The 13,555-nt window shown below is 41.6% G+C and overlaps 1 protein-coding gene across 5 annotated transcripts in view; it reads left to right on the top strand.

Annotated features, from left to right (window-relative positions):
- Positions 1-11,911, top strand: part of phactr4a (phosphatase and actin regulator 4a) — a 34,749-nt gene extending 22,838 nt beyond the window's left edge. For 4 of the 5 annotated variants that reach the window (XM_073462916.1, XM_073462918.1, XM_073462917.1 and 1 more), the window contains 9 exons: positions 633-1,004; positions 5,083-5,653; positions 7,613-7,845; positions 8,068-8,230; positions 8,483-8,538; positions 9,722-9,783; positions 9,907-10,044; positions 10,501-10,577; positions 10,751-11,911. In XM_073462916.1, coding sequence (XP_073319017.1) covers positions 633-1,004; positions 5,083-5,653; positions 7,613-7,845; positions 8,068-8,230; positions 8,483-8,538; positions 9,722-9,783; positions 9,907-10,044; positions 10,501-10,577; positions 10,751-10,766 — 1,688 coding nt within the window. In that variant the 3' untranslated portion in view covers positions 10,767-11,911. The remainder of the gene's footprint in view (positions 1-632; positions 1,005-5,082; positions 5,654-7,612; positions 7,846-8,067; positions 8,231-8,482; positions 8,539-9,721; positions 9,784-9,906; positions 10,045-10,500; positions 10,578-10,750) is intronic. The other variant, XM_073462919.1, reaches the window with a different exon arrangement.
- The last annotated feature ends 1,644 nt before the right edge of the window (positions 11,912-13,555 follow it).

The following is a 13,555-nucleotide window of genomic DNA, read 5'->3' as shown; positions in this document are numbered from 1 at the left end:
GTTATGTCTTTAATTGTACACTGCATTATTCACCAGTGTCAGTAGATAAAACCTTGTGTCCTGTACTTGTGCTGACATGTAGACATCCTGTCTCTTGGTACCTGCACACCATTTTCCTAGTAAACAGTCAGTCATTGAACATGTTGCTATGATGAAATGCTAACGTGTGCACACCAAAGTCTCCTGATGGCGCTGTGAAGGCATTTTGGGTAAATGATTAAACTGTTATTCTGACAGGGTTTATGAAGCTAACAGGCTCAACCTGAAGGCCTCAACGAACTGGAACAGTAAATATCAAGCTTTGATACATGGATTCAGGTGAACATGAAAAGGGGGGAGAACAAATCATTAGGACCCCTGTGCGCTTCTTTGATCTCTCTTCATGTATGCTGTGTGTGAACTTCAGTTCATCTGATTCATGTTACCGCTCATCCATTAATAACTGAAGAGCCTTGTTCAGAGGTGCCCTCTGGGTAAGCTCTGAAACATCTGCTTATTTTGCAAGGTTCACCAACTCCTCAGCATTTCCTTCAGTGTTACTGTATGTGATGATGACCCTTTGTGTTTCCCTTGTTGTTGTCACTTCTCCTTTAATGTTTGTGTTTGCATGTATGCCCCCCCCCCCTCTGTAGAGTCCGCTGGTGTCCGCTTCGCCCCTGACCCTCGTCCAGCAAAAGACTCCCAGCAGGAACCTCCACCACCCAAACAGGCTCTGCTTCCCCCTAAATTTCTCACTGCTCCCTCCACTGATTCCGCCAGGAGTCCAACCCCCTCCTCTTCCTCATCATCCTCCTCCTCTTCCTCCTCCTCCTCCTCTGCTGCTTTACCTGTGGCCAAGCCGCCGAGGACAGTCTCCCTAATAGTTGATGACCCACCTCGACCCTCCCCCGCTGCTCCTCCCTCAGCTGACTCTGATGCACCGCCCCCTGTCCCTCCCCACGCCAAGCAGCCTCCTGTCCCTCCACCCAAACCCACCAACCGCAACAGCAACCCTGCACTGCTTGGTGAGTTTGTTGCCGTCTGCTTCTTCAGTTTTATAGAACACATAAAACAAGCCTCTCTCTATAAACATCTGCTTTGGTCTTTGTGTATCTGCCTTTATACTTTCAGTCACACGACCTCCAAAAAGAACTTTGCAGGATTTCATTAAAGCCCAAGGAAACTTTTTATGGGGTCTTTGGGAAACAGTGGTATTACATTGCATCACAAATGCTGGATTTAAGCAGTCACCTCAACAGAGGGCCACAGACAACGTTGCCATTCTAGTCAACCCAAAATATACTTGCACTTTGTCCTAGATGTTTAATAAATGTATTAGTGGTGTGTTTCATGTACTTGTGGGAAGCTCTGATGCTGAAACTTGAGTTAACAGCCCTGTTCCAACAGCAGTGTTTTAAGTTCAAACAGTTGTAGCTTCGTTTGAATGTAGTGGTGGAGTTAAGTCAGTGACAACATAGCGACAAGATGGACCTTAAAATTTACACCTTACACAAGCAGGTGTAAAGTAATTCCTTATGAAACAGGAGAGACTAACGATGGAGCCAAACAAGGTTTTTCTTCAATATTGACACAGGGAGTACATTACCTGTGACAGATATCTGTTTACATTTATGATTGCACTGACATGCACACTCCTTATTGTGCTGTACAGGTCCCATTATTAGGAATAGAAGAGGGCACAAGTGATATTTTATACAGCAGATATTTTATTGACACCACTTGTCTGTAAGAGTAACTTGTAACTGTTAAGGCGTTGACTTCTGCAGAATATTTAAGTTTTCCAGAGAATTTTGACAGTTGTATTTTTTCTGTGCAGCCCTCTTTACCGCAGTAAAAACAAAAGTGATGGATAAATAATATACATAATGGTTAAATTATTAAAGTAACAGACGTTGCTTCTGCCATATTTCAATTATTTAAAAAGAAAACCAAGATCACATTTTAAGTATTTAAAATTACACCTATGAGAAGTTAGACAAACAAGCTAATGTATATACTCTATTTTGACAAGTAAGCAGTAACAGTTCTTTTTGTTCGCTCTTTAAAGTAATATTTAGCATTCTACCATAGTGTGATGACATGTTTTCAGGTTTTCTTTAATGCACCTGGATTGCAACTCAGTAGCTCATAATTAACTGAGTGGCACTCAGTAGAGCACATACCTCCACCAAGGCCCAACGGTGCCCTTTAATTCAATCCTCTTTAAATCTAATCCAATGTCAAATAAAACGCATATTATTATATTATATTAGCTACATCCAGATTTTTTTGGGCTCTGCATCAAATTGTACTCACTGAGAAATTAACAAAAGTGTCGTAAAATGGCCTCACAATGTTGAAGAAAGTGGAAAAAAATAATAATCCTGCATCAGTCCCTTTATCTAGATCCACACCAAAAGGTAATCTGCAATGGATGAAACCTCTCTGTCACAATGTTTTCATTATGGTCAACTTAGCTGCAGCATAAGTAGAGATGGTGCAAATGAACGATGTGCTTAATTCAGTAAGAAACTAAGTAGTTACTAGTTTAACTTTAGTTTGAGTACAACAAGCTGCAGGTGCATAACAGTTGTGGATCTCTGACCATCCGATCAGGGAAGTCACTTTTTCCGCCTGAAATATTCTTGAAGATGAAAGTCGTTCTCATTCAACAGAAAAGCTTTTGAGAGGTGTCAGCTAAGACTGGGATTTACACGGTATGAAGGGTGTGCAGGGTGTTGGCCCACACCTACAGATGCAAATGTTACTTTTTTTGTTTGTTGTGGTGTGACTGTTGTGATTTTTAGCAAGTGAAAGGGTGAGGAAGACACTGTAGGTGGTGGAGCAAGATATTCTTTGGATGTGTAGCATGTAAAAAAAAAAAAAGGTACCTTTTATCTAGTACATTTTGAGTCCTTGCCCAAATCTAACTGTCAGTCTCACAGTGAAGCTGCAGCCCGTTGCTGCGTAGGTGTTTTCCAATATGTTGCTAGTGTGCACTTTCAGTGTGCACAGCCACCAGTCTCTGAGGAGAGGACACGCACAGGCTTGTCTTTGCACCAATACTGCCGTGCCAGCACTTCTCTGGAGGTTAGATAGAAACTGATTGGCTTTTAGTATTCCATATCCTTTGTCCCAGCATGCCACAGCTGCTCTTGTTTACAGCCCATCCCAGTACTGTCTCTTTGATACAGTGTCTGTAGCAGGGACACATTCCACCACCATTTGATGGGCAAGGTTTCAATGCATATGTTACTACATTTCATTTCACACTCGGTATACAGTTGTTTGTCCGTACAGAGTAGCTTAACTTATTCATTTCAGTCTGAGATGACATTGGTCTTTGACATAGGAGAGTGTCCGTTTCAGTGTGTTGGACTGTTGAAAACTTGCAATTGCGCACATATGCCTGGTGAATGCAATCCCTGTAGAATACATCTACTGTTTTTTTTCCCCCTCTTTCCAGTGTGTTCAATTGAAGTGTTTTTCTTTTTTTTTTTTTTTTTTTATTGAAGTATGTTATAAAATCCAGTTTTTATGATGAATCAATCACAGTAATTAAATCAGTATATCAGTCGGACTGATGTATTGGTCTTTTGAGGATGATATTAGTGTTTATATTTGGTTTGGTTTGTTTAAAAAATTCCGATAATGATACTTTGGCCAACATTAATTTCTTTTTGGTCACACTTTCTAATAACCATCAATAATAACCGGTAAATCTATAGTTAATTAAACTTTAGTTGATAGTTAACAACATGGAATGCTTAATAAACAATTTATTAAGCAATTGTTTATTGTGAAGTTGCAATAATGTTTATGATACTTTGTAAATGGTTAATGAATACTGTGTAGTACTTAATAAATTGTTTATAAAGGATTCCATTTTGTTAACAGTGAAATAACTATTGACTAAAGTTTAGTTAACTTTACCATTTATTAATGATGGTTATTATTAAGTGTTACCATTGTTTTGTTTTTTTTTAACCCTTGCAAAACTACATTTTGATCTGGATCCCTTATATTTGTTTACTGACACACAGCAGGATCTTTTACAGTGTAAAAGTCAACTTTTCAGTGCTCCCTGGTGGAGAATTTAAATCACTTCTAGACTAGTTTAGCATTTCTGTAAAGCAAATTTCTTGCTAGCTGATCTGTTGGTCCAGCTGTTACTGTGACAGACAAGTTGAAACATGGAAAAATGGGGTTTCTCTGTGCTTATTTCCCTGAAAGAGAACTCTTAATACGAAATTATGTGTCAATGGGAAATGCCACCCTGCAGTGTAAACAGGATTACTTACAAAAGTGAAACTCAACTTGTGCTGAGAAACTGAGTTATTTTTCCACAGAAGTTGTTTAACTTCCAGGGAAGGATGCATACTGCTTCTTGACGGTGTAAAACCAAGACAAACTTTATTCGAAACCACCCTCTTGTATTTCTCTCCCAGCTTGGAATGTAAACCCAGCCCTATCCCTGACATCTCCACTCATTTTTGCCAGCCTCCTCATTGAACAGGGGCTCTAAGGTCAGGCAGCCTTGTTACTGGACCAGCTGGAGACGCCAGAGCGAGCTCGGCCTGTATCTTTCTCTACCTGTGTATCTGCGGCACAGGGCTGCCCAGACCTGCTCAGGTACCCAGCAGGACGCCAGTCCCGCCAGTCCATCTTAACAGAGCCTGCAGAGTTGGCATTTTGATTCTCCACCCTCATGAAATATGGAATATCTCGCCTCCATTTTAACTCAAACTGCATTTTGCATGTGTATCGCAGCCACTGGAGCTGTTTCTGCTCAACTAACGTCCAGGAAAACATTGCATGGACATGTAATGTGCTGGAATGCATTGGATGTGTTTGTTGATTCCAGTGGATGTTTCTTATGGACTGTTGATACAGTTGTGTGTTAATATTTATGTCTCACCCTCCACTGACTCAGCAACCAGCTCAGCAGTAACAGGAACGTCATCTAAACTCTTACTGACTTATATGCTTGTTTTTGTTAATGAAACTAACTTCACCTAAAGACTGGCTTTGCATCTTCATGTTCTGGCTGCAGATCATCATTCTGTATGACATGTATTGATTACAGTTGTTTATTTTTAACAGCGGAGCTTTCACAGCCTGGCAGCGGTGTCATCATAGTGCCAGCACCCACCAAGCGCTCTCCACCTACCCCACCAAAGAGGATGACCCCTGTCACCAAGCGTCATTCTGTGGACCCTTCTCCTCCCAGTCAGGTCCCAGAGTCTCCCACCACTGACTCAGCTTCTGCCCCTGCACTGATGCCCCCTGCTGTACTCAAAGGAGACAACAGTGAGGACAAGACAGCACCTCCTCAGACCTCCACTGAGTCTCCGCCTTTGCCACCGTCCCACATTCCTCCATCTCCTCCCAGGGTTCAGTCGCTGCAGCCGCCCAGCACCTCCTCCTCTGGACCCGTGCCCACCATGCAAGCTGATCCCCCAAGCCCGACCACCGAGCCGCCCAGCCAACTCCCAGCCATCCCCCTGCACATTCTCATCCAGAGAGCCCTGGCCAGCCCCGGCCCCGCTCAGCCCAACCCAGATGGCTCCCAGAGGGCACACTCGCTGCTGTTTGAGTCTCCTCCAGATTTCCTGATCGAGGATGTGGGAAACTCAAGGCACTCTCTCCCCATCACCATCGAACCTCTCAGGCTGTAAGTGGCCCACATACTGTTCACCACATGCTAACAGAAGAAAACATCATAGATTTGAAAGCTGAGAATAAAGCAAAGCAGTTTGTTTTCTTTAGTTTAACCTGTAGTACAGGGGTTTCCTTTGTGGAATTTTTGTTTTGTTTAAATCAGTCAGGTCTTACTGAGACTAAATGACTTGTTACTTGTAGTCACATGCACTCACCAAGCTATTGACAGATGCCATTTCTGTAGCCTGAGACACTGGCAAGTCAGAGTTTTTTGAAGAATGTGAGAGTGCAAGCAAATCATTACTCCAGTCACACGATTAGTCAATCAATTATCTGATCGGACAAAAAAGACATTTGAAGAAGTCCCTTTGTGTTCTGGTAAATCGCAATAGGCTTTTTTCACAATTGCTGTAGATCAAACGGATAATTGAAAAATCAAGACACTAATTTACAAATGATTCCATAAAAGAGAGATCTGTAAGTTGTGCCTTAAAGCCAAGCACTTAGCTCGTTGGCTGAGACAAACAGCCCATCCTCCCTCTACTAGCAGCAGGCTACCTGCAGGCAGTGAATCACCTCAGCAGAGGGAGGAGAACAGAGGACAGGATGAATGACTCACTGATGTCTGTGTTCTTCATTCATTCAGTACTGTGATGTCAGGACAATTATTTCACTGACATTTCAGATTTGTTTCCAGTGAGATATTACTGAGTGTATACAGTGACTTTGCTGTTGTAAACCATGATTGAGTCATGATTGAGTCTATAAACAGCATTTAGATATATTTGAAATATCAACAAATTCTAATGCTATAATGAATTAATTTTTTTTAAATAACTTTAAAAGGCAATTTATTTATTTTTTTTGTATAAAGAGATACGATTTAGATTTTAGATTTTTGGCCATAATATGAGCTGAAAACATTTTGGCATTGGTGGTACTCCAAAACTTTGTTTGTGGGTGGTCTAATATCACAGTTCCCTTCAAAGCATACTAAGACCCAAGCAAAGACTGTTATTTTCTACTGTCCATGCAAACAAGTTGAGTAATGTATAAAGCTTCATCTATATAGCCAAAGTTCAAGAGCCTGCGCAGAGTAATAACGTAGTAATGAGTCACAGGACCACACATTAGACGTTATTCGACAAACAACAGGGAACCATGTTTAAGAGACTACTTTAAAGCTGACTTTAATCTAAAATTTAATAAGAGACGAGCAACATCAACAGAGAACGATTTAGAAGGGAACAAATGGAAGAAAGCTTGGGTGGGCCAAGTCATAAAGAGATCCAATACCTGTATGACTCGGTGCTGTGGGAGCTGAGCCAAACCAAAATAAGGTGTACACTTTCAGATTATTAATACGCCGCTCCAGACATCTGCCGTGTAAATCTGTCATAAAGATTACACATCGTCGGGGAGGCAGAAATAGAGCAGTCCCAGTTCCAGCTCCGTTTGGACTGCAGGTTTTTCTTCTCCCCTTATTTCATTCATTAGATTAAATCAAAAAAATATTTGAATTTAATTTACAAGACACTACATAAAACTCAACACTGTCATTGACAATGAATATTGATGTCATTGGATCATCTATATTCTCATATTCACTCTCATATTTCAAGTAAATATTTTTATTTCAAAAAAGACATAAAGACTCTGTTTCCTGGGTTTCTTCTGTTGCTCTAAAGCTACCAGCAAGAGAGCAACACTCTACCTTCAGACAAATAAGAATCATGTAGAACTGTGCCTTGTTTATCGCTTCAGCAAACAGTTGAGCTTTATTCTCTCATCTGGCAAAAGAGTTGCGAATTGCCTCTGACTGTACAGAACCACTATCTCCCTGATTACTAACTCATATCGGCACCTCAGGGCAAATTGTGGTTCCAAGAAGCCTAAGAGTATTATGGTTATTTCTCACACTTGGTCAAAACAGAAAAAAGCTGAGCTTTCTCACAACTGTACCTTTTTACAGGCCAGAAGACGATGACTTTGACATGGAAGAGGAACTGCGTAAGCTTCATCCTCCGAGGCTTCCTCGCCAGGTGGAGCTGGAGCCCCGCAGCAGGAGAGCTATGGTTGGAGACCCCAGAGTGAGCGTCATCCATGAGGGCGGAGGCCCCGGGGACAGTGAGGAAGAGTCCGATTCTGACGGCCCCATCCTGTACAGAGATGACGACGATGATGACGATGAAGACGGCCCTCCAAGTAATTTGGCCTTCATCATACCACTACACTACACTCACATGCGAGCAACATTTTATACAAGTGCCCTGTTTAAAAAACGGCTCTAGACTGCACATTAAGCTCAGACTGAATTTTTTTTTCATATAAAGCACTTCTTTGTTTACAACACCTGTTCTTTGTGATGTCTGTATTTTGTTTATATGTCACTGCTCACTGATTATTTATGTGCCATATGATTACCAGGTGGGCTGGCGAGCCGTGTGAAGAGGAAGGACACGTTAGCCCTGAAGCTGGAGAGACAAGAGAGAGAGGAGCGCAACGCTCAGGAGAACCATGAAGACATGAGTTGGCATAACAGGGACCAGTGGGAGCAAGTGAGAAACAGGATCGGTACCACACTGAACAGGTGAACAACTCACAATTGAATGTGACAAATCAGTGTCACTGATTTCCATCCATCTATCCTGCACAGTTTGGCTGATTGCCTACATTGTTTATGGTGTAATTTATCTTGTCTGAGAGGCTCTCCTTCCACTTCAGGGATAAAACCCACACATTTCTTTAGTTTGTCATGGAACTGGTCATATAAACTGTGCCTTTTAAAATTATCTTTATCAGCTTGAAAAAACGAGTAGTCAACAGTGTTTTGTGTCTTCAGGCGGCTGAGTCAGAGGCCGTCAGCGGAGGAGCTGGAGCAGAGGAACATCCTTCAAGGTAAGACTCTCCCTCCATCCCTCACTTCTGCATTCAGGTGTTTATTTGCATTCGATTCCTCAGCCCCACAAGGTCAAAAGGCACCTTTTTCATTTTTCTCATCTTTGCTTCAATCAATAGTCTGCATTAATCATTCGTTCAGGCTAATGTGTTTTTTTTCCCTCTTGCCTCCGGCATGTGGATGGCCACTAAACACACAGCAGTTTGTACGACATTAGTGATTTGACTTTATCAAGATATTGTTCCTGATTTGAATAATAGGGCAACTCCAGGAGCCATGTACATAAATCATAACCACTTAAAATAAAGTGGTATTTATAGAGGAAAATGTGCGCCATGCATCCTTCAGAGCACACTTGCATGTGGTCATGTGATATGATAATGGAGAGATGAAGTAAATAAGGTCAGGGACTGAATTAAATATCCAATATTGTTATATGCTGTTAGTCAAGTAGGTATGCAGTCTAGACACCAGTTTCGTGTATCCCTGCTTCACATTCATATTTTTAACTATTGGTGTCAACTAGATAATGTTTTCATGCTCTAAATTTAAAAAAACACATTATTTTTCTCATACTGTCCGTTGCTGCAGCACCTCTATTCAGCCTCTGTCTAAACACTGCATTTTAGCGCCTGTCTCTTTCAGGCCGCCCTCCAGAAAAGCACAAGTATGCTCTGATTGGTCAACTCTCACAGGCCTGAGCAGACACCACCCTCAGTGTGTCCGCCTCTACTCTGCTGATGTTTTTGCATCCACAGCCAGGCAGGGGAAATCCCACTTCCTATGACGTGGGACCTTTTAAAACAGCTTAAACAAATCAATATTAGAGTGTACAAGCAGACTTAGTATAGTGAAAATCAGCCCACTGTGGTGAAACATCAGCGCAGCATCACCATGATTGCAAGTTGGATCCCAGAAGCAAGTATTAACATAATACTTCTGAGGATCTGTCAACACGTTTTGATCCAGGCTTCATACCACCACGCTGCATCTCGCTTGTCCTCAAATGACTCGGCCAAGACGATGCCTCTCACCGGTGCTAAAACAATGCAGCGCCTTGTGTAGAGCAAGACGGCGATTTAAGATTCCCGTTACCGCAGCGTGCCGACGGCAGCTCGGGTGAAATCCACCTGAGTGGTCACAGTGTTTCCCCCTCTCATGGAATGTCTTTTCTCCCTGCAGCCAAGAACGAAACGGATCGGCGATTAGAGAGATGCGAGATCAAACGCAGGCTCACCAGAAAGGTCAGGATGCAACCAAATAACTGTATCATACACCTGCCAGTTATTATTCGGAACTAGAAAGTAACCCCCCATGACACTTCAGACAGATCTCACTTAACATGCTGCTGTTTGTTCCTCTATCAGCTGTCGCAGAGACCCACAGTGGCTGAGCTACAGGCGAGGAAGATCCTGCGCTTCCATGAGTACGTCGAGTCGACCCACGCCCAAGACTACGACCGGAGAGCAGATAAACCCTGGACCAAGCTCACTCCTGCTGACAAGGTAAGACTCATCCCTTACCTACACACACACACAAACGCACACTTGACACCTCTCTTTATACTAACAGGGCTCCTGAGGCTTAGAGCGTCTTAGCAAGAGGAGAGCCTAAGCCCTGTGAGTTTTTTAACAGCAATGTCTTCTACTTTGGTCAACTCTCTGGGAGGATTTGCATTCCAAGCAGATTCAGTATTGAAGAGGAATCCCAGGAATGCTATACAGCTGGTGCTTAGTTTTACCAAGTGAATTACCTGGTCCAGTGAAGCTCACAAAATATGTAGGAACAGAGAATGTATGTTGGAAGTGACATGATTTTAGTCAACATGTTTCATTTGTACTAAAAGTAATGTTTTTTTTAGCAGAAATAATGCAGCTTTGATCACTCTCTTGCTGTCTTCTTTTGTGCCTTGCTATAAATGTATAAAGCTGAAGTGCCGTCTCTTTCATGTCTCCTCTCAGGCTGCCATCCGTAAAGAGCTCAACGAATTCAAGAGTTCAGAGATGGAGGTTCACGAGGAAAGCAGGATCTATACCCGGTCAGGCTCGTGTAAAATTCTCATCAATAATTCACCTCCACTGTTCTCCTCCAAGTTTTTTCAGCTGCATCTTCAATACTTTATTAGTTCTATTTTTGAAGATTGTTTTTTTACCTTGATGTGATGAAAAAGCTAGAAATAACCTCTTGACCTTCTCCCTCTCTTTCCCTCAGGTTCCATCGGCCTTAGCTGTCCATGGCGAGCAGTAAAGCACTTAGACTGGGAGCAGTGAGGAGGAACAGTTCCCTCTTCTCACTATGAACTGAACATGTGGCGTTTTTACTGACTGCCTGCTAACCTGCTTCAGCTGGACGCACCGCTGTCGCTGACAACTGGAACCGAAGCGAGAGAAGCCACAAATCAGTTAAACCTCGGGTGGTGCTCAGACATACTCCAGGTCTTAGACTGTGGAATTCAGGACGGGAGGAGTTTGTTGGTGCGTTCATGTTGGAGGCACCCAGTGCCAACACTAAAAGAGCGAGAACTCAGAAAGAGTTATATTGAACTGACAGGATAACTGTTGGAGGGTTATCACACTGTGTTCGTGTGGGGAAACCACTCACATGCCTTTACCTGCCTTCACATGACATGTTCTCTTCTTTACAGAACAGCAAGACTATGCACATAAAGACACTGTAACACTGACGATGGTACAACTAAACTAATCTGGACTTATATGTTAGGTACCACAAAAGGTGCCATACAGCACCAGCCTTACTCCTCACATGATCTCACACACTTACGTAATTTAAGATTCAGACAAAATGTGAAAGACTAGTGCGTTTCTTATTTAAAACTCAGTCGTAGCTCATTTAGAATCAACAGTTTGAGCTCCGAGCTGCTGATTCCAACCTAATATTTGAAAGAGTGCGTATTACTGTATTTTGTTGATCATTTAAATGATTCTCATGGAGCACATATTATATTATTTTCTAATAAGGCACCTTATGTTCCTTAATTGGGTGTGTAGAAATTGAAATGGTTGGAGCCTATAATTCTATGTTTATAACTGAATTATTCAAGCAGGAGAATGTACATATTTTTATTTTCCTGGCTGTTTTATGGTACTTTATATATGCGAGTCCATAGTTGGCTGCAATTGTATAAATCAATGATGTAGATTTGATTGACTTTATATTGTACATCCACAGTACTGCTGACATGTTTTAATTGTAAAGTATTTCTCAAATGTTATTTCCAAGTAGTAATGACACAAACTATTTCTTTTTTTCCCTTTTTTTTTGATACAGAGATCTTTAACATGTTTTTGCAAACCTCACTGTATAAATGAACAATCCACTCAGAAATTAAAATAACCTGTGATTTCCCTTTCAGTACTGTGTGATTATTCTAGTCTCTAACAGCAAGTCTGCCCACTCTTCATCATTTCTATCCTGCTGTCTGCTGGAGACAAAGAAATATCTGAAGTGAATGATCACTTTGATCTCTAAAATGGATATGTTGAAGTATATAGCCCCTTAGAATGACCAGATGAGGGCAGTGTTATATAAAATGTGCGGATTGATTTACAACCCGGTCACCAGTGATACAAAGTCCAATAATGTGGTTTAAGACAAAGAAAACCTTTATTAGAATCATGTCTTCCCTTCACAGATGAATGTGTTTAACAGAAGACGTGGAGCTGACATTTCTTTGAACAAACCTAGCTTTTGTCCCTTTTCACCTCCTCTGTGACGCTAATTAGCAGGAAATAGACACAGAGTCAGCTCTCCTCCAATTAGTGTTCACACACAAACTGAATGTCAAATGATTACAAAAAAGGAAGTGATTAGAAAGAATCACCTTTGTTCTTGTGTCTTCGTGTAGAACAAAAAGACTGCAGTGGATCTGGTATGACAGCATGCTCTAAGACACAAACGCACATAATTCATCATTTTTTAATGACTAATAATCATTAACTATTCTTCTGCAGCCATGCAACATTGCTTGTAAACTTTTCAGAACATAAATAATAAACTCCTCAAAACTAATTTTTACTATTTGTTATTTTTGATATATTTCCACATAACCTAATTTATGTTTCTCTCTTACACACATCGGTTAGACAAACTGACACAGATGATCACAATCGCTGTCCTGTGGTGTGCCCTGCATGCAGCAGTCCACTGTTCTGCTGTTTGTGATAGCGCTGTCATACTTGCACTGCTGCTTCACTTAGTATGAAAATCTAATCTTCAACAGCTGAACATGAACCGTAGAGTGCCATCATTTCACTGCGATGGAAAACTGATTTAAAGACAACATAAGCACCTGCTCCCTTTGAGAGAGCATACTGGTTGATGTGTTTGAAAATTATGTTCGGTGCTGTTCTCATTTTCAAATTGTTGGAAAATTGCTTTTTCATGTTCAATTTGTCCCCAAAAGAGTACGGTGACATGTACATGCAATAGGCCAGTGGAGCAGTCTCACTAATCTCTTCTGAATATTGTCCACTTTGAAGCAGGACAAGTCTTTGAGAATGAAATGTTGAAATCCATTATCATTTCCATCTTCATCTTATTGTTACAAAATTGCATTTTCATTTAAATGTAAATGGAACAAACTCAATCTGGCAGAGTGGTGCACAGAGCACAACCTGCTGCTCAATGATAACAAAAGTAAAGAGCTGATTTTTGAACAAAGAAGGCAAAGACACACCACTGTCTACATCAGTGGAGCTGAGGTGGAGCAGGTGAACAGTTTTATGTTCCTGGGAATCAACATCACAAAGATCTTGACATGTACATCACACATCTCCACCCTGGTAAAAGAAAAGACAAGGTTGTACTTCCTGAGGAAACTCGGGAAGGCAAAATTCCCTTGCCATGTTCTTGTGAACTTTTTCAGAGGAGCTATATAGAAAGCATTCTGAAACTGGCATTGTCCCTGCGCAGCCCAGGACAGGAAGGCTGTACAGTGGGTGATTAAAACCAGCCAGAATATCACTGGTACCATCTACAGGCCAGCAGTGACATCAG

The sequence above is a fragment of the Pagrus major genome, chromosome 3, assembly GCF_040436345.1.
Source record: "Pagrus major chromosome 3, Pma_NU_1.0".
Classification (NCBI taxonomy): Eukaryota; Metazoa; Chordata; class Actinopteri; order Spariformes; family Sparidae; genus Pagrus; species Pagrus major.
The sequence above is the reverse complement of the archived record's forward strand: the minus strand, read 5'-3'. Positions and strand labels throughout refer to the sequence as shown.